This window comes from Mustela erminea, chromosome 5 (genome assembly GCF_009829155.1).
Source record: "Mustela erminea isolate mMusErm1 chromosome 5, mMusErm1.Pri, whole genome shotgun sequence".
Lineage (NCBI taxonomy): Eukaryota > Metazoa > Chordata > Mammalia > Carnivora > Mustelidae > Mustela > Mustela erminea.
In genome coordinates this window covers 51,937,608-51,958,512 of record NC_045618.1, presented here as the reverse complement: position 1 = coordinate 51,958,512, position 20,905 = coordinate 51,937,608, and the positions used below count along the sequence as shown (strand labels likewise).

Here is a 20,905-nt window from a genome sequence, read left to right as displayed (position 1 = left end):
AGAAATCCCAAAGAATAAAAAACAGACTACTAATTAGGGGTCACATTTATGAACCTAGCACCATCATTCCAGTCTTAGGCCATCCCAAGTGGCTAGGAGGAAGAGAAGAGATAAGCATGTTGGAAAAGCATAGTTCTTAATTTGTGGCCCATTGGTACTCTAAGCCAACACAGGATCTAGCAGAGAGGAAAATCAGAGGCTGGAATTTAAAACAAAAAAACTTTTGGCTCTGAGGGTAAGGAGGCACTCAAGAACAACAGAATCAGTATATCCAGAAGGCCATGCTGGAGTCCACCTCGTGAACTAGGGAATTCCTTCTTTACGTCCAAGTCCTTTTAATTTCTATAAGTTTTTTTAATCAGGTGTGCTATGTCATAATTCTGAGCCAGATACATTCCAACCACATTACCAAAAGTACATCCAAGCAGGTACTAGAGCAAGGTTATCTGCTAGAAATGTGCAAAGGATGGCTAGAAACTGATTTTCATGAAACAGCACTGCGGCAAATCAACTTAACCTAATGCCTGTAGCTCAAAGAAGATGCTCTATAATCACTTTTGAGTTTATAAACTTGTTCTTTTCCCAAATCCTGCAAACTTCTAATATTCTCAGGTTGATTGCATGTATCTTTTTGTTCCATATCTTTCTATTTATACCAAGATTATAATACCATCTTCCGCACCAAAAAAGGACAGGTTAAGACAGTGTATGCCTGTGTTGTAAGTTTAAAACCTTAAGGGAAATGTAGTACAATTGTAAGGTAATTTGTCTGAATATTTTCCAAACTTGACAGTTATTTTCTATATCAGAGGGATTTCATCATTTTGAACAGACTATATTAATAATTCTGCTACACTCAGAATGGTATCATGAAAGTCATAACTAATAAACTAATAGTATATCAGTACATTAATAGTGCTAACATATTGATAGACTATGTCTAGAAGGATAAATAAGAAACAATGACTATCTCTGTAAAAGGAAATGCGGACCAAGAGTTGTCAGTAGGTAAAGAAAATGCTTTTGCTGTGTACACTTTTGAACTTATCATGTGCATGTACTACCTATTTAAAAATAAACATAAATTTTACATAAAATATTAGTTGCTTCCACATAGACTATCTCTAAAAGAGACACAAGATACTGACAACAGTAGTCACTTTCAAAAAAGTGAAGTGAGTGACTGGGGGACAGGGTGAAAGCGAGACCTCACTCCATGCTTTGTTTTACACTTTTTTTGAATTGGTGTCATGTGACTATATTAAACTCTTCAATAAGTAACTAATTAAAAGTAGCATGTAAAAGTCCTAAGAAATTCTCTCTACTTTTTAATTATAGCTTACATGTATTTCAAACTGATCCTATAAACCCAACACAAGAAGTTTCAAAGCAGAAGTAAATCATAAATAAACATAAAATTATTTCCCCACCATTTTCTAACAAAATTTAAACTGCAGAGGGAAGAAAAATACTTTGTAATGTAATATATAAAATATGTTAACAGCTATGAAATGGGAGGAGATATTTTAAAACTTTTTAAGTGAAGACTTTTCATCCTCTTTCTGATATACCATTTTAACTTTGGAATAGAGTAAAAAATGTTTTTGAAAAAGCTTTATATTCTATACTACTAAGGAAGAAAACAGTACTTGCTATCCAATTATGTAAAGCAAAAATATTCACTTGCTTTTCTATGACTAAATATAAAATATCCTCAAATACATTCAGTATGACTTTATTACCCAAATATCAAAGGGATTTGGTATTATAGTAATTCTACTATAATTCCTCCTAACCCAATAGAAATAAATAATAAAATTCAAGAGTTAGAAAAGGTCTATAGGATAATTTAATTCAGTCCCTCATTTTACAGATTCAGAAGCAATCCCAAAAAGTTTAAATTCAGATTCAAAACCAACCTATGGGGAGAAAACATAGTTAAATCCTAGATGTTCTGCTTCTGCAACCAGTATGCTTTCAAATCATGCCACTAAAATGATGTACAGTAACTGAAAGTATTTTTCAAATTTCTTTTGGGCTTTATGTTTGTTTGTTTGCTTTTTAAGATTTATTTAAGAGAGCACATGTGCAGGGGAGGAAAGGCAGAGGGAGAGAGGAGACCTGAAGCAGACTTCCTGCTGAGTGCACAGCCAGACCCAGGGCCCTATCTCAGGACCCTGACATCATGACCTAGCGAAAATCAAGAGTCAGACACTTAACCCACTGAACCACCCACGTGGGCCAGCTCTACAGTTTAAATAAGTTGTTTGTGATAGTGATCATAAATGCTATTTAATAAAGGAAAACAAGGAATAAGTCTTTAAAGGTATTTTAATTAATATAATCTCTTGAGATAAATAACATATTGTAAATTTTCTGTGGTAAGAGTGCATCCTTAAATAAGGCACTCTGTCAGAAGGGAGGAGTCATTTCATTTTAAAATAAATGCCAAAAAATCAACTTTACAAAATAATTTTATCAATGTAAATCATTTTTTTTCTTTTTTTAATTTCTTTTCAGTGTTCCAGAATTTATTGTTTATGCACCACACCCAGTGCTCCATGCAATACATGCCCTCTATAATACCCACCACCAGGATCACCAAACCTCCCAGCCAATGTGAATCATTTTTAATTGTAAATATAGACTTAACATAAAAGCATGAAATTGTATTCTTATTCACCAACATGAGCACACTCCAAACAAATTAATACAAGGGCAAATACAAAAATACATACAAATAGATGTACATACCCAAATAACAAACTACAAAGATTCACCTGCCACTTCCTGAGACCAAAGTCTCTGCATAAATATACTGGAAAATACAGCAAAATATCAATATAAAGGAACACAAATACACACACACACACACATATGCGTAAATACCAGAACACAAAGTGACATGTAGACCTATAATATAGGTGCTTATGTACATATACATAAACACCTAGTTCAGTCAGAAATAACACAGACAGAAAACAAACAGTCATCTACAAAACATGAAAATTCAACAGTCACAATAAAATTCGGCTCAATACAATGCTCATACTTTAAATAATGGGGGGGGCCAGACCCTAAAGGGACTCCTACTGGCACTGAGTTTCTCATAAGTTGAAAATGTAATAACACACAAAGGTTGGTGACTCCTATCCTAATCAGAATAAAGATTATTTGCTAAATGAGATCACTAATAGTGAAGAGAGAAATAATTCTGTAAAGTGAGCTAAATTCTTTTTACTTTAAAGGCCCTGCTCGAGATTTGCTGCTGCTCTAATTCACGACTTGGGGAAGCAAAACTAAAAAAGCTGTTGCTGGGTTCAGGTGCTGTGGGAGACCCCACAAAAAATGGTCTGAAGTGAAAATCTCCATCTCCACCACCCTGATTTCGAACTGGTGAACTGTCCAAAGGAAACTTGGAGTTGTTCCCTAGAAAAAAATAAGTGAAAAATTTAAGCATCTATTTCTTCACAGATCTTTAGAAACAAAACACAATATTATTTAAGAAATCTTTTTTATTTAATAAATATTTTAACAGAACTCAACTCGTATGAGACTGTAAAATATAAACCTAATTTTGGATAAAGGGCTATGATAGCTCCCACTCCCTCCATGACCACAGTATATACCATATCTTCTGCTGTGACACAGTTTCCAGTAGCCATGACCTCATCACCCAAAGTAATTTGACACAATGAAATGTGTTTTTAGTAATGCTAGAACTTATAATTCATAATCTTATTCATTGTCTATGTAATCTACTTCAAAGGAATATAGTGTGTGTATAAAACCATTTGACCCAGTGCTTTAAGAATAATTTTTCTTTTGGGGCACCTGGGTGGCTCAGTGGGTTAAAGCCTCTGCCTTCAGCTCAGGTCATGATCCCAGAGTCCTCGGATCAAGCCCCGCATCGAGCCCCACATCGGGCTCTCTGCTCAGCGGGGAGCCTGCTTCCTCCTGTCTCTCTGCCTGCCTCTCTGCCTAGTTGTGATTTCTCTCTGTCTAATAAGTAAAAAAATAAAAAAGAATAATTTTTATCTTAAAGATTGCCATAAACACTCTAGAAAATATATGACAACTATGAATAATTGGCATATACTCATGATCCAAGATCAATTAGAATAACCTTAAGAAAAATCAGACAATAGATCTGATTAAATAAGCATCTAACAACTTCAACCGAGCCGTTCTCTGGCTTCTACAAGTTTTAAAGGGAACATGTAACTAACTAAAGGAAGAGTGTGGACTATATCTTCTTTAGGCCAACAACTGTAGCAAGAGGTGAAAGTAAAAAGTTAAGTGTGCATAAAATGTGGAACAGGAAAGAACTAGTAAATATGAAAGAAATCAAAATAAATGTGGATCATAACAAGTAAAAAATATCTACAGTATTAATATACAATAACACTTTGACTAAATTATAATTATGATTAACTGAAAGTTAAGCAAAAATTCATTTTTGTTTCAGTTCTTCTAGCTGATAAACTTCATCTCATTACTTCCTGCCTTTTCTAGGATATCTCCTCCCCACTAAATCTTTTTCTTCAGCCTGTAATTCAAAAAACACATATTTAGGAAAGTCAAGTACAAGAAACCTCACTTTTTTATATGCCAAAACTAACTTACATTAATAGCATTACAAAAATCTTTTGGATTCTGTTATATCAAGAGTAGTATAAAGAGAAGGACTCAAGAAGAGATACGATATTCATTGCATTTGCCAAAGCACCTAGAAAGCAAAAAAGTACTGGCATCTTCCTAGATTGTACACTTCCAGAAAGCAGGGATCCTATCTGGATAATTCTTATATCTCATTGCCTAGGATTATGTCTAGCAGTTAGCACATGAAATATGTCTGATAAATATTTGGTAAATGAAAAAATGTGAAACAAACAACCAACAATAAGTTAAGAACGGTGCACTCAGTATTGCCATGTGAAAGAAACCAAACATGGCCTTTTTGAGTGTGGGCTCTGAAGACAGTTCTTTGACCTTAAATTTACTTAAATTTTACTTAATTTACTTAAATTTTACTTAAATTTTCTGTGCTCAGTTTTCTCATCTGTAAAATAAGGATAATAATAATAATAACTACATCATAAAGTTTTGAAAATAAGAATACATGTATAACTGTAACAGTGTCTAGTATTTGGTAAACAATCAATAAATAGCAGCTAATATCATTATTATTACTGCAAGGAAATAGCTTTCCACTTAAAGTACCAATATGAAAACTTTTACTTTGGAGAGATTTTTTTCTCTGTTTACACTGAAGATGTAATTTAATCACAAGCAAATAAAATAGATAAAAGCAAAGATGCACATGTTGAGACATGGATGAAGAATCTGGAGCTTACCACCATTTTACGCCTTTGGAGTCTCCACTACCTTCCTGGAACTGTGCAGAACACAGTGTGAAAGATTTAAAGAACAGTTATTGGATATTACATATCCCTTCTTACCTAATGGAAAGCCAAAAACACCAGATTGTGCAATCATGGAAGGCTCAAGGGTACTTTCTTGGTTAGCAATAGTGATGTTTCGCAGCCTAAGGCTATCATAGAGGCCTTGGAGCTTTTGATACTGACGATTTCGCTCCATAAGTTTCTCAGATATGTCACTGAACTTCTTCTTATATTCTTCTAGCACCTTCTTCATAGAGGTGACCTCCCCCTTCATAGAGGTCAACTCTACATCCTTGCTCTGTATTTGCTGAGTATATATCTTCTCCATCTGTTTCAGATGGCCTTCGGCCTTGCTGAAATTATATTCTTGATAGAGACGCTCCTGATGTACCTGTCCCAAGACAGGAAAAAAAAGACTTTTAAGGTAATAAATATAGTTATATATTGTAAAAGTTTAAATGTAAAAGAAAAAGAAAGACTTACACTGGGATGTTATTAATTTAGCATTTAGAATCGGGTTAAGATGTACAATAGGATGGTTATTATAGTAAATAATACACTGTGTCACTAAATGCATAGGAAAAAATTCTGAAGGAATACTCTCAAACTACTACAAATATACTAACAAAAAAAGGATTTGTCTAACCTTAACAAGTGACATGTAGTCTTAAGGTTTTTAAGAAATAATTTCATATCTCAAGTAATCCATACTACAGAGAGCAGATTATAAAATAGCCTCCAATTAACCCTACCTCCTTGTACTTAGATCCTCCTTTTGAATGTGGACAGAAACTATGACTGGAATACAGGAAAAATGACAGAATGAACACACTACATAAGACTATAAAGTCTGCCTTAGCACATTCTCTCTCTTGGCTGGCTTTGTAGAAGCAAGTAGCCATATTACAAAGGGCAACAAGCCAAGTTACCAAGAGCACTTTTTGGGCAATAACCAGCAAAATACTGAGGTCACACTGAATATAAACATAGACTGTACAACCTTCACAAAAATTGACTCAATACGAATCAAGACCTAAATGTAAACACAAAACTGTAAAATTGCAATATGATAACAGAGGAGACAATCTAAATGATCTTAGGTTTGATGGTGACTTTTTAGATGCAACACCAGCAAGCACAATCTACAAAAGAAAAAATTGATAAGCTAGACTTCTGTTCTGCAAAAGACAATGTCAAGAGAATAAAAAGACAAGCCACAGACTAAGAGCAAATATTTGTAAAAGACGTTATCTCATAAAAGACTGTATACCCAAAACATACAAAGAACTTTTAGAACTCAACAGTAAGAAGCCCAATTTAAAAATCAAACTAATAAAAGATAACTGAAAAAAAGAAAATTCCTGTAACATCTGAGTTAGATATATAAAGAATTCTTATCAATACGAAAAAACCTATAGCAATTGAAATAAGCAAACTGAAACAGGCAATTCATAAAAGAAAAGTTCATAAAAAAATACAAGAAAATGTTTTCATCTAAAAGTCATCCAAGAAAGGCATATTAAAAGATGAACAAGATTCTACTTTACTCATGCTAATTGGTGAGTAGAAAGTTTGGAGAATCAAGCACCATCATACACTTAAGGGAACACAAAATAATATGGCCTAACTGGAGGGCAATTTTAAAATACTGCAATTTTGGGAACGTCTGGCTGGCTCACAGCATGCTATCTTGATCTTAGGGTTGTGAGTTCAAGTCCCACATTGAGTATAGAGAGCACTTAAAAATGAAATCTTTAAAAAATAAAATAAAATAAAATACTGCAACTTTTAAATTTTTTTATTTTTTAAAAATCTTTTTTTAAGGGTGCCTGGGTGGCTCAGTGGGTTAAGCCTCTGCCTTCTGCTCAGGTCATGATCCTAGAATCCTGGGATTGAGTCCTGCATCGGGCTCTCTGCTCAGCAGGGAGCCTGCTTCCTTCCTCTCTCTCTGCCTACTTATGATCTCTCTCTGTCAAATAAATAAATAAAATCTTTTAAAAAATCTTTTTTTAAGATATTATTTGTTTCGGGACGCCTGGGTGGCTCAGTTGGTTAAGAGCTGCCTTCGGCTCAGGTCATGATCCCAGCGTCCTGAGATCGAGTCCTGCATCAGACTCCTTGCTCCACAGAGAGCCTGCTTCTCCCTCTGACTCTGCCTGCCACTCTGTCTGCCTGTGCTCACTCTCTCTCTCTCTCTCTCTCTGACAAATAAATAAATAAAATCTTTAAAAAAAAAAGATTTTATTTGTTTCTCAGAGAGAAAGAAAGAGAGCATAAGCAGAGGAAACAGTAGAGACAGAGAGAGAAGCAGGGTCCTCACTGAGCAAGGAACCCAATGTGACTCATCCCAGGACTCTGGGATCATGACCTGAACCTAAGGCAGACACTTAACGGACTGAGCCACATAGGCATCCCCAATTATTTATTTATTTATTTAGGAGAGAGAGAGAGAGAGAGAGAGAGAGAGCGAGAGAGAGAGAGAAGAGCATACAGGGGAGGGGCAGAGGAAGAGAGAGAATCTTAAGCAGGCTCCACACTCAGCTTGGAGCCCAACTTGGGACTTGATCTCACGATCCTGAGATCATGACCTGAGCTGAAATCAAGAGTTGGATGCTTAACCAACTGAGCCACCAGGCACCCCAAAATACTGCAATTTTTACAACTTTGAAATGTATTCATCCACTTTCGGGAATTTAAATTAGCAAAAAATTAAATGTGGAATTTGATAAGAAAGCTCAACCCCACTTTTTTTTACAACGTGAAAATAAATTATGATGCAATACAACTATTAAAATTATAATTATAGGATAGTTAACTTTAAAATACTTAATAAAATATTCATAAGCATAATGTCAGCTTTAACTGATATTACCCTTACTTTTAGACAAAATACATATTTATGCACAGAAAAAGTCCAGCAATACACAAACAAATATATCAAACAAATATATCTGAGTGATGGAATTATGGTTCATTTTTTTTTCTTTCTTTTGGATTTCCAAAAATTAACCTATTACTTTAAAAAAAAAATTATTAGGGTTCCTGGGTGGCTCAGTCAGTTGAGCATCTGCCTTTTGTTCAGGTCATGATCCTAGGGTCCTAAGGTCCTAGGATCCAATCCCAAATCAGGTTCCCTGCTTAGAGGGGAGTCTGCTTCTCCCTCTGCCCCTCCCTGATGCTTGTGCGCATGCCCTCTCTCTCTCTCTCACGCACACACACACTCTCTCTTTTATACTCTCTCAAATAAATAAATAATTTTTTAAAAATTTTATTTAAAAGAATGTTTTCTATATATTCATAAAAGATGAGGGATGCTTCAGCGTCTCATTTGGTTAACCATCTGCCTTTGGCTCAGGTCATGATCCCAGGGTCCTGGGATTGAGTCCCCCATCAAGCTCCTTGCTCAGAGAGGAACCAACTTCTCCCTCTGTCTGCTGCCCCCCTGCTTGTGCCCTCTAACAAATTTAAAAAAAAATAAGATATTTTAAAAAAAATGAATACAAACACAATGAAGGAGAAACATTAGAAACTTCCACATATGCTTCAAATCACACTCTCCAGAAAAACAAGCCTAAGCACTAACCTGATATGTCCAGAAGGCCAGTGCACGGGAGCTAATGTCCAACACAATTTCCGGTCGAAGTCCTGCCAATACCATGGCTTTATATTCCTCTGATGGACTGAGTTCTGTGCGGACAATGTCTAGCTTTCCAGAAAGAGTACTATTGCAGGCAGGGCAGATAGCTGGTGACCGACTAAACTCACCACTGCCATGCTGATCACAGAAGATGTGAGAGCAGGCAGTGACCCATGCATAACCAGAGAGTTTGAGGCGACACTTGCGATAGTTACAAAGCAGCATGTCTTCACACAAAGACATAATAGAGAGTGAAGTCTCCAGATGCTGAAAAGAAGCCTAATAAGAGGTAAATGAAAAGGTGAAATAAGTCAAATTTCAATGAAATGAAATAGAGCATGTTTTCATTTTATTATGATAAAATAATGTATTTTATTGTTTGCATTTATTATAATCAATATATTGATTTCAGTGACTCAACAATATTAACTGTGCTCCTTTATATAAACCTCTAGAAAGTCCATGAAAAAAAAATGTAAAGAAAAAATTAAAGACACAAAATGATCCAAATCTTACTAAAACCAAAAATAATATGCACATGGAAAATAAAGTTTAGGAATATTTACAAAGTACAAATAAAAATTAATCTGTGCCTTTTGCCATTCCTCACTGCCTAAACAAAAAAGCCAAATTTATACCCATCCATAGTTTGCCAGAATATTTCAGTACCACTTCTCACGCTTGGCAGATATAAGTCCAGGCACCAAGTTCAGCCACTCTTTAGGAAAAAGTGTTTTTTAAGTTACAGTTTTACGTTTTTCATATACACTGATTTCTCAGATTCTTTACTTGTGTTGCCTTACCTAAAAAAGAGTAATAATATGTAGTATTAAATGGAAAATAACTTAATTCGTTCCAGCAAATGACCATTATGAAAACTGAAAATCTGAACAAAAGCTGTTTACCATCAAATAATTCACCTATTAATATAAATACTATTGAATGCTATACTCTCAGTAAAGAAGTTTGTGAAACTAGGGTACCTGGGAGGCTCAGTTGGTTAAGCAACTGCCTTTGGCTCAGGTCATGATCTTGGGAGTCTCAGAACCGAGTCCCGCATCAGGCTCCCTGCTCGGCAGAAAGCCTGCTCCTCTCCCTGACCTTTCTGCTCTCTTGTGCTCGCTCTCTCTCAAATAAATAAATAAAACCTAAAAAAAAAAAAAGTTTGTAAAACTAAATAAATACTCATAAATAAATAAATAGTCTTCTGTTATTTTTCAATATAGTGTCCACTCTCACTGGTTTTACTAAGCCAAACTGGACAGCAATATTCTGGATATACCAAAACCATACATTGTATGAAATAACTTTGACACACCAATTACACACCAAAGAAAACGTTCATATTTAACACATTTATTAACCGACAAATTCTGTCAAGAATGTTGCCTTGATTCCAAAAGGGGGAAAAAAATGTTGCCTTGGTCACATGGGTCAATGAGGGCACTCTGACACCTTTACGCCTAAGTACCCACTGAGTTAGTCTCCAACGATAAATGGCACCTTGCAGCAGGAATTATGAGGCCTATTTTACCTCCAGCTGGATAACAGGCACAGGGGAAGCAGAAGAGCTGGGAAGTTTTAAAGCTGAGAGCTTTCTCAGGCAGAGCGGAAGGTGCAGCTAATTCCAAATTTTCCCCGACTCGGGGAAAAGCCAATTCGGCAAATTTTAAGTTACTGAAGACCAAGTTTTTAAGAATTGGACTCACAGAAAGTTCACTTGAGTTCTTTCTGCTTTCTGCACTCTATAGAGAAAATAATAACAATAATAATACAAATAATATATCCAACCTGAGGGGCCCAGAAAAAGCGCGGGAAAACGCCGTCGCCTCCACAACTCTAGCACTACACGGGCGAGGATTCGCAGTACCTCTCCAGTACGACACAGAACGCATGCGTGGGGTGGCCCTGGCGCCTGCTGGGTGGGGGGCACAGGGCTTCCGGCCGCGCAGGATCCTGGGACCGTCAGGCTGTGGCACCTGGATTCAGGCACATATCCCCATGCACGCGCGTCTCAGGCGCTGTGAGGGCATGAATCCCACTGAGCATGGTCCGGGTTTCCCACATGGGAGCCCCGTGGATAGGCCACGGAGTACCCTTTACTGCCCTCAGCTGGCACAAAAAGTAACATCCTAGGCTATCCTGGGTATAACATTTGAGGTCAGAGGCTCCTGAGTAAGAGCAGGATAGGGACAGCTGGGAAGCTAACAGGGCTAGCTTGTGCGCCTGCGTATATGCGGGTGTTTGTCCTGGGAGCTCTTGGGGAGGACCGGCTGGGCAGCACAGACTTGGCTAAGTTGTCTCAAGGAAAAGTCCCAGAAATTTGAGATACCTGTACTTGGATAGTTATCACCTCCATGTTGAGGTAGATTCTGCCGTTTTATTTTTTAATCCATCTTGATAAAGACATCTTTCTAGCTTTTACACATCTTCTATATACATTTAAAGAAAATAGAACTTTTCCTTCGTTTAGAATCTGTATTAGGAACATTCATTACAGCGCCTGTAACGAAGCGAGAGGATCAGGTGTCAGCTTTTTTGAGGTGATCTGCCTGCCTTTTTTGAGGTGTCAGCTTTTTTGAGGTGCTCTCCTGGACCTACTTTTATTGTTTAAATGTTTGTGCCTGTTTTACCCTAATGCTATTACCTGTCACTTTCTTTTCTGTTCTTTGTAAACTGTGTGATTTTCTGCTCAATCTATATGAGTTCATTAGAATCCATATTGAAACTAAACTGAGAAGGGCTTGAAGGGTTCTCAGAATACAAGCCTTAATGCTGTCTTTTGTGGCCAGCCACCTGTCCAGATGATGTGACCCCATTGTGAATTAGTAAGACACAATCCAATGAATCAGCAACACAATGGATACCAAAGCTCTGCAAACCTTTTTCTGGGTAGTGAATTTCTAACCCGTTCTTCTTCAGACAAAAACCTATCCTAATTAAACAATTTTGTGCTAGTTTTCGGTCTACTTACTGCTTGCTTGTTCACAGTAATTAGAAAAGGTCATCTTGACCTCTGCATACATTTCCTAAAATGTCTTGAAAGTTTAGAGTGGTAACTTAATTCCAGTGTTACAAATTGGATTCAAACAAAATTGGGGTTTCATGTGTAAACTCCTCACATCTATTTTGGCTATCTGAGCCTTTTGTGCATTTTCTGATTTTTAACAATGCCAAATGTAGTACAACAAAAGAGTACAATCTCAAAGTTAGAAAACATAAAGCATTCAAATTTAGCCAGAACCTAATTTTGTGATCTAACTTACCTTTGTACTGCAATATGATCTCTTCTACTTCTTCATTAAGACAACTGATTCCCGAAACCTTAGTGTTCCCCACACAATTTTCCCACTAACTCAATTACAAATTTCCAACCCATTTGGCCAGAAGTTTGTAGGAGTAACATATATATATGTGTGTGTAGTATGTATATGTTATGTATGTATGTATAGTTTTTTTTTTTGCCAACATGTTTTGGCAGATAGAATAAATGGGCGCAGGGTGCTACAAAGTCTTAATATCGCAGTAATCTGGAACACCAGGACCTGAACTAGCCTGCTTCTCAGTGGCACTGTGTACTTTTCTGTTATGGCATAGACAAACCCTTCACTGGCTCTTTTCTAGAGGGCTCCTGGGGATGAGACTACTGAACTCAATCAAGGCTGAAATACAAAGACCTAACGACCAAAAAGAGCTTTTTAAAAATTTTTTTATTTTTTATTATTAAATATTAAGCATACAAAAAATGTGTGAAGAATGAACATCACTCAGCTTTTATAAAATGAAATCTTTCTCACATTTTATATTATTCCTCACATAGCCAGATTGTTTTGGTAGCCATTCTTCATTGACTCTTAATGGGTCAGGCATCATAATTAAGTAGCAAGAGTTTAATTTTTTTTAAGATTTTATTTTTTAAATAATCTTTATACCCAAGGTGGGGCTTGAACTCACAACCCTAAGATCAAGAGTCATAGGCTTTACCAACTGAGCCATCCAGGCTCCCCAAATACTAAGTGTTTTAAGTAGACTCTGTGGTACTCAGATAGTTTAATGTACCTATACATACAATTTCCATCAGAGTCAGAGTGAAAATTGAAGTCCCAATTATTACATATAAATAAATATCTTGCTGAAATGCCATTAAAATGGTTGCCATTTTCCAAGGACTTAAAAAGATTTTTGCGGACGTCTGGGGGGTTCAGTTGGTTAAGCAGCTGCCTTCGGTTCAGGTTGTGATCCCAGGGTCCTGGAATCAAGTCTTACGTCGGGCTTCTTGCTTGGTAGGGAGCCTGCTTCTCCCTCTGCCTACTCTGCCTGCCACTCCCCCTGCTTGTGCTCTCTCCCTTTCTCTGAGAATTAAATAAATAAATAAAAATCTTAAAAAAAAAAATTAATGGAGGTTTCAAATCACTTCATGTATTTTTCAGTATCTATTCTGGGCCAGGCATTACAGATAAGGAAGCTTTCCCACTTTCATGGAGTTTAGAATCTAAGAATGATAAAAGCAAGTATTTCACTCTTTCCTTTGGTGTCTCTTACATTTGTGCAAGTTGATTCTATAAGGCATTTCTGGTGAGAAAAGTCACGTTCCATCTTTAATTTGAAAATCATCTACCTTCATGCTGGAAAGAAAAAGACATTTTTAATGCTAACCTGAAATATATAAACAGCTACTCAGTAGAAAACTGATCAGTAGAAACTCATCAGTAGAAAACTAATTAAACCACTTAAAATTTAATGATTTCAGAGCATAATGTTTCAGTAACTCTTAGAATCAATTACTAGACCTCTTTCTTTCATAGTCCTAGGTCAGTGCTATTCAAACACTTTTGTGGTCAAAGGTATTTCTAAAAACTACATCCTCATGTTTTCATATCAGTTTTATTTTTCAATCACAGGTACATTCTTAATCTATCACCACCTGCTTCATAAGTGTTTGACTCCGCAAAAATCAGAAGACACTAATGGATGGCCAACGCATCCCCATGGTGCCCTGAGTGAAGACAAGTCAGCTTTGATATATGATGGAATAAAATCCCACTACCAAAATCTCCAAGCAGTGAGAGGAACAGCCATCAAAATTTATCTCCAACCATTTTAATAAATGCTTTAAGGAACATTTATAAAAATAAAGCTATTGGGGCGCCTGTGTGGCTCAGTGGGTTAAGCCACTGCCTTCGGCTCAGGTCATGATCTCAGGGTCCTGGGATAGAGCCCCACGTCGGGCTCTCTGCTCAGCAGGGAGCCTGCTTCCTCCTCCCTCTCTCTCTGCCTGCCTCTCTGCCTACTTGTGATCTCTGTCTGTCAAATAAATAAATAAAACCTTTTAAAAAAATAAAAATAAAAATAAAGCTATCAAGTTGCTCTTAATAGGAATCACTACGTCTAAATTTTTAGGTCAACTAAGAGCTGGAAGAGCCAGCTAGATAGACAAAATGAGGAATAAGATGATAAATAAATTGGTACCAAAACAAGATCAATCAACTAAATAAAATGTTACTGGGACAGTTATATAGAGATATACCCTATAGTCCTTATCACTATACTTTGCCTAATTCTAGAATGCAATTGAGTTTTGTGTGCTGAAGATAAACATAATGAGGTATAGACCAACTGGCAGAAAGATGCATGTAAGCAAAAACTGCACAGGACTTTGAAGATAAAACAGCTCACATTTTTGAGTGATTACCATATGCTTAAACAATGTTCTAAGCCCATGCATTTATTATGTAATCTTCAAAGTCAAGTACTATTCTTCTGAATCCAGTACTATTATTCTCATCTTCTAAGATATAAGGGTACTAAGACCCAGAGATGTTAAGAAACTTGCCAAGTTTACATAACTGATTACGTGACAAAAGATGGGTCTGAACCCTGTCTGACTCCAGAAACCATGTGTAATTATTATATTATGCTACCTCTCAACATCCTTAATTGACTTTTTTAAAAAACAAAATTTTCTGTAGCAACATAGCAGCTGGCCATGAAGTCATAAAGCTGAATTTTCAAAGATTCATATATATGTCAAAGTTTCTTGATTTCAGATAAGCCTTACCATAACAGAAAAATGTTGTCATCATCTATTGTATATCCAGGACTTAGAGCACCCAAGAATTCCAGCCTGGGAAAAGAAGTGAGACTCAGATCTAGTTTCAGTCTCCTGAAACTTCATTTCTGCAAAAGACATAGCCAAAACTAAAACCTACTTCAAGTGCTGATGTTACTTTGAATTACTACGAATTACTGAATTATTTGAATTATTAGCATTTCCTATATTTCCTGCCTCATATGTACCCCATTCTCTGCTGAAACATGCAGGCACAGGTAAAGGATAGAAGCCTGTTCTGCGTAGGTTCAATTATACAATACCTGAATATAGTAAAGTCAGAAAATAAAAGTTAACAAGATCACCCTTAGAATACAATTCTATAGGAAACAATAACCCCTGGTATTTGAATATATCCTTTAAGATAATTTCTGAAGTAAACATAAGTATATGAAAATGTTTAAGCATGAGTGCCTGGGTGGCTCAGTGAGTTAGGCCTCTCTGCCTTCAGCTTGGGTCATGATCTCAGGGTCCTAGGACCCAACTCTGCATTGGGCTCTCTGCTGAGCAGAGAGCCTGCTTCCTCCTCCCTCTCTCTCTGCCTGCCTCTCTGCCTACTGGTGATCTCTATCTGTCAAATGAATAAAGTTTTAAAATCTTAAAAAAGAAAATATTTAAGCATAAAAAGGGTTACACATATTGCTCTATAACTTGTTATTAATATATCATGAATACCCTAACATTTCAAGAAAGATAAACCTGTATCATAACTTTTAAATGTCCATATATTGTCACATTTTATGATCTTGGCAAAATTGACTTAACCAACTCTGGGATTCTCTTAATCTTTTTTTTTAACATATAATGTATCATTTGAGATTCTCTTAATCTTACATATAAATTAAGAAAATAGTGATAAGTTTAAAACTGCCGAGTAAAATGGTTGACAGAATTAAACCAGTTATCAGTGTTTTTTCTGTAGTGTTTGAATGTTTAGATTAAGGATTCTTGACCCTAGTTCTGCCTATCTCAAGAAGATACCACAAAAGATCAAAGCACAACAAAGTGTTGTAGTGTCAGATCTGTAATTCAAAGATTTAAGAACTACCTGGGACTGGAGGCTAGAATCCAGTAAGAATTCCAAGAAGCAGAATTCAACTCCAGGTATTTGCCCTAGCTTTAGTCTCTCAGAGCATGTGTTTAATCCGGGTGATCAGCTGAAACACGGACTTACGATGCATTTCATCATAGCAAACTGTAAATGGCTTATGAAGGGCAAACCACAACCAGCTCCTCATCTTTAAACCAAGCAAACCCTCTTAACGTAAGAACTAAGGTTTTTTCAAACTACCAAATTCTAGCTACTAAGAACATGGGGCCCCAAAACTTAGGAGGAGATTAAAAATCCAAACAAAGTAAAAATAGTTTTTTTTTTTTACACTTACCTCTGGTATCAAAAGAATCAGCTTCTATCTAGAAATTAGTTGAACTACACGATCTACCAACTACCTGAATACCAACTTTCCAGATGTATCATCTCTGGAAAATAAAAAGTAAGCAAGTAAATAAATAAAAGTTATGATTACATGACTTGAATGCACACCAGCCTACTCCCAAGTCACACCCCTATAGCCTCAAGGAAAATTAACCTCAAGGAAAACTTCATTCTGTATATTAACTTCTAGTCAGTAATATAAATTGACCCATCTATTCGGAGAACATCATGAAATGCCCAATCTCAGTATCACATTAGGGCAGGACTCTTACACAAAATCAACTTTTGTATGAATTTAAAGTTTTGGGACACCTGGGTGGCTCAGTTGGTTAAGCGTCTGCCTTAGGCTCAGGTCATAATCCCACAGTCCTGGGATAGAGTCCCACAACAGGCTCCTTGCTCAACGAGGAGCCTGCTTCTCCCTCTGCCTGCCTCTCCCCATTCTTGTGCTCTGTCTTTGACAAATAAATAAAATCTTTAAAAAAAAAAAAAAGTTTGGGGGCACCTGGAGGGCTCAGCCAGTTAGGTGTCTGCCTCCAGCTCAGGTCGTGATCCCTGGGTCCTGAGATTGAGCCCACATTGGGCTCACTGCCCAGTGGGGAGTTTGCTTCTCCCTCTCCCTGTGTCCCCTCACCCCTGCTTGTGTTCTCTCTCTTAAATGAATAAATAAAATCTTTTTAAAAATTGATTAACTGATTAATTTAAAAGTTTGGGTAAAACAGTACAATAAGACTAACCACACTCTGAAAGGATACAAGTCAACAGTCTCACAACAAGAAAACAGGTATGGAAAAAGGAAGGAGCTGTGTGCTGGCTGCAACCAGAGCTTGACAGCCATGGGGAAAATTCAGCAATATGGGGCATAAAAGGCATGGGATACTGCAACCTCTCCAAGTCCATACAGTGTGTAACTACAGAAAACCCTTGTAACCAGTCACTAAATTCACAAAATCCTTAAAAAAAAAAAAAAAAAAAAAAAAAAGGTAACCCATAAGATAAATAAGAAGGTAATCTGAGGCCCCTGCTGGCTCAGTTGGTAGAACATGAAACTCTACCTCAAGGTTCTGAGTTCAAGCACCACTTTGGGAGTGCAGTCTACTTTTATAAAAATGAGAAAGTAATCCAAAATAGTTAACATTTTTTTTCAAAGCATGTTTCAATTTCATTTCATCCAACATTGATTGTATTTAGCCTTTACTCTTGGTAAAAATTAATCACAATCAACTAAAGAAAACCTTCCTCTGACAAAGCAAAATTGTAGCGTCATTCAGAGCCCAACGTGGCCACAAGATGGCAATATAAGAAAAAGTATAATTTCTTCTTCCAACATTTGGTGTAATCTAACTTCTAGGTGAAACAGGCCGAACACAAAATTCATCACTGCAGGCAAACTTCAGACTATTCCATGTTCACCAGATTACTAACTAGAAAGTTTCTTATATTGCATTTAATGATAATTTAAAACTTACTACTAAAAATATTACAATTATATTTTTACCATGTTCCTTTTCATGCATCAATGTGAAGATTTAAAAATCTATAACCTCAGATATAATCTAGCTAGAAAGACAAGATTCATGAATATCAGTGTCCATGGGGGACACCAAATAAGCAGTAGAGCAAGCAATGCTAAGAAAAAGAACCACTGGTCACAGATGTCTTCATGAAGAAAAAAGGTACAGGTCTTGAATGAGCCTTAAAATTGTACTTAAAATAATACCATATTGTATAGTTTAAAGTTGCTAAGAGAGATCTTAAAAGTTCTCATCACAAGAAAAAAAAAATTGTACTGTCCTATAGGTAACACCACATTCATTCATTAAAATTAAAATTAAGTTAAAAACTAACTTCCTGGGGCACCTGGGTGGCTAAGTGGGTTAAAGCCTCTGCCTTTCTTGGGTCGTGATCCCAGGGATTGAGCTCCACATGGGGCTCTCTGTTCAGCAGGAAGCCTGCTTCCTCCTCTCTCTCTGCCTACTTGTGATCTCTATCTGTCAAATAAATAAATAAAGTCTTTAAAAAAAAAAACTAACTTCCTCAGTCAGGCACATTGTAATTGCTCAATCAGTAGTCACATGTGGCTAAGGGCCACGATATTGAACAATATAGAACATTTTCCACAGTAGTCACATGTGGCTAATGGCCACGATACAGAACAATATAGATCACACAAAGTTCTGTTGGACAACAGTACCTTAAAGGATGAGTATAACTAAAATATACTGACAGAAAGGAAACAGTAGCTATCATTCTTAAAAATTCCTACTTTCTATCAAGAACTGTACAAATCACTTCACTCAAACTTTACAATCTCATATTTACATGGAAATTTGAGGCTCAGAGGAGTTAAATAAATTTTTAAGGTCACCCAGCTATTAAGAGCTAGGATTTAAATCCAGTTCTGTCAATAATCCCAATTTTCACTTCACCATACCACTTCCTACATGAAATAAGAAGCAGAGCTACAGAAGATGGTTGGTTTGCTTTGGCACATATAGAGAATGCTCTAGAGGCTCAGTAGGTCAGAAAGAGACTGAGGTGTTTTAAGTACCTGAGATATGCGATCAAAGTGTTATTTTAACTCCTGTCCTAGAGTTGAATACTGTTTTAATTATGTAAAATGTTTTCAGAGGAGTAGCATATTAGATTAACCAAGGAAATAGAGACAGGAAATAAGCATTGAAGTGCAAGGTTTCTAAAGCTTTAACACTGTCTCCCTCAAAATCCCATGATCCAAGTATTCCCTACCAGAGAATAATTATATATATAATAATTATATATACACCTAAAGGTGCAACTTCTCTATTCTCACAAACCTAGATTCTGGTCTCTGTATCCTTGGCACATAACCTAAAGTTTAGCACACAAATCCTGATGTTAAACACATGACCCCTCTCCTAGGATGAGATGCTCCCTGAAGGATTCTAGCTATGCTTCAGGAAATGTCACTGTACCATGTGAAGGCCACTTCAGATTTACTGAGCATTTAGGGAGCTTAAGCAAATATTTTGTAAATACTTCATAAACTATCAATGACTCACTCATTTTGTTCCCTGTGAGAAGTAAATGCTGCCAAGTGCTGGTGCTCATGGCCAAAAGGTACATTTTACATTATGTAAACAGATGCTTCATGAAGACCTGATACAAACTCCAAATTGATAACACCAAATCATTTGATGCTTCTGCTTTAAGATTACTACCACTGCTCAGTTTTACCCTGCTCCATGCCAATTACTCAGTGCCCACTCTGTGTCTAGCATTATAGAATACAACAGGAATTTAAAGAACCTATTCTTTTTTAGATAGAAATGACACATAGACATGGGTGAGACAGAGAGAACACTTAAAGGCCTATCTTAGTCAAAGTTCAAGTACTTGCTTTATGATCCCATCAGCCTTTAGCCATTCCTACTGAGAATGTCCAAATCCCAGCCCGCTTGATCGTTAGGGCATCTATAGCAGATGTTACAGATGCTTTCACAGTGCCACTTCCGGACTGGCACCCAGGGGTCTGAAGACCCAGGCCTTCCTTCCTCCATGGATTCTGTCTTCAACCTGAAACAAAAGGAAAACAACACAAAACTTCATCTAGGAAGTAAAAGCGGACCTGTCACTTGTCATGGCTCTCTTTCAGGGATAGCTCTGTAAGACGCTGCTATCAGAACAGATTCCAAGTTTTGTTTCCCACTCACTGTCAGCTACTTTAGAAATAGTGATTGTTTTAACCTCTGAGAGCAAATAGAAAATAAAAGTGGGGAGTCCTTTATTGCTCAATCAAGACATTTATGGTGTTGGTTGGTTTCTAGTCATCACTGTGTACAAAATAAATATAAGTAACAGGAAACACTGCATGTTTAGTCCTTATAAATATATCAAAACCCACCTGAATGTAATATGTGACAAATGACCCATACACACATATGTTGGGGGAAAACAACAAGATTGTAAACTACCTAAATGTTGACCAATAAAGGTTAAATAAATTACGGTATGTACATACATTAGATTACTGTATAACCATTATAAAGAATGGGGATGGGTCCACCTGGATGGCTTATTCCGTTAAGCCTCTGCCTTTGGCTAAGCTCATGATCCCAGGGTCCTGGGATCAGGCCCTGCATCAGGCTGTCTGCTCTGTGGGGTGCCTGCTTCTCCCTCTCCTGCTCCCGCTCCCTGTGCTTGTGCTCTCTCTCCATCAAATAAATAAAATCTTTGCAAAAAAAAAAAAAAAGAATATGGATATTCTTTATTTACTCATTTGAAAATCCTAAGTGGGAAAAGGTAGATAACTGGTAGAAAATGTAAAGAAGACGGGAGGG

General features: G+C 36.7%; 1 protein-coding gene, 1 long non-coding RNA gene, 2 other non-coding genes and 1 pseudogene across 5 annotated transcripts; all 5 read right to left on the bottom strand.

Moving 5' to 3' along the window:
• Positions 1-206: 206 nt before the first annotated feature.
• LOC116590086 lies at positions 207-2,907 on the bottom strand (annotated as a pseudogene).
• On the bottom strand, positions 2,586-10,940 carry CCNB1IP1 (cyclin B1 interacting protein 1). 2 transcript variants are annotated; one of them, XM_032341657.1, is made up of 4 exons: positions 10,834-10,940; positions 8,989-9,321; positions 5,463-5,796; positions 2,586-3,429 (listed from the first exon to the last, which is right to left on the bottom strand). In XM_032341657.1, exons 2-4 carry the CDS (start codon positions 9,283-9,285, stop codon positions 3,227-3,229), a joined length of 834 nt encoding a protein of 277 aa, XP_032197548.1. In that variant the 5' UTR covers positions 9,286-9,321; positions 10,834-10,940; the 3' UTR covers positions 2,586-3,226. The 2 variants fall into 2 exon arrangements, with proteins under 2 accessions (XP_032197548.1, XP_032197549.1); XM_032341658.1 differs by lacking the exon at positions 10,834-10,940 and adding an exon at positions 10,752-10,781.
• A 2,446-nt stretch (positions 10,941-13,386) lies between these two features.
• Positions 13,387-16,916, bottom strand: LOC116589920. Its single transcript, XR_004285451.1, has 3 exons — positions 16,537-16,916; positions 15,101-15,166; positions 13,387-13,667 (listed from the first exon to the last, which is right to left on the bottom strand). It is a non-coding gene; the product is annotated as an uncharacterized LOC116589920 (long non-coding RNA).
• Positions 13,976-14,123, bottom strand: LOC116592262. Its single transcript, XR_004286425.1, has one exon. It is a non-coding gene; the product is annotated as a small nucleolar RNA SNORA79 (small nucleolar RNA).
• Positions 16,273-16,348, bottom strand: LOC116592265. Its single transcript, XR_004286428.1, has one exon. It is a non-coding gene; the product is annotated as a small nucleolar RNA SNORD126 (small nucleolar RNA).
• Positions 16,917-20,905: the final 3,989 nt, after the last annotated feature.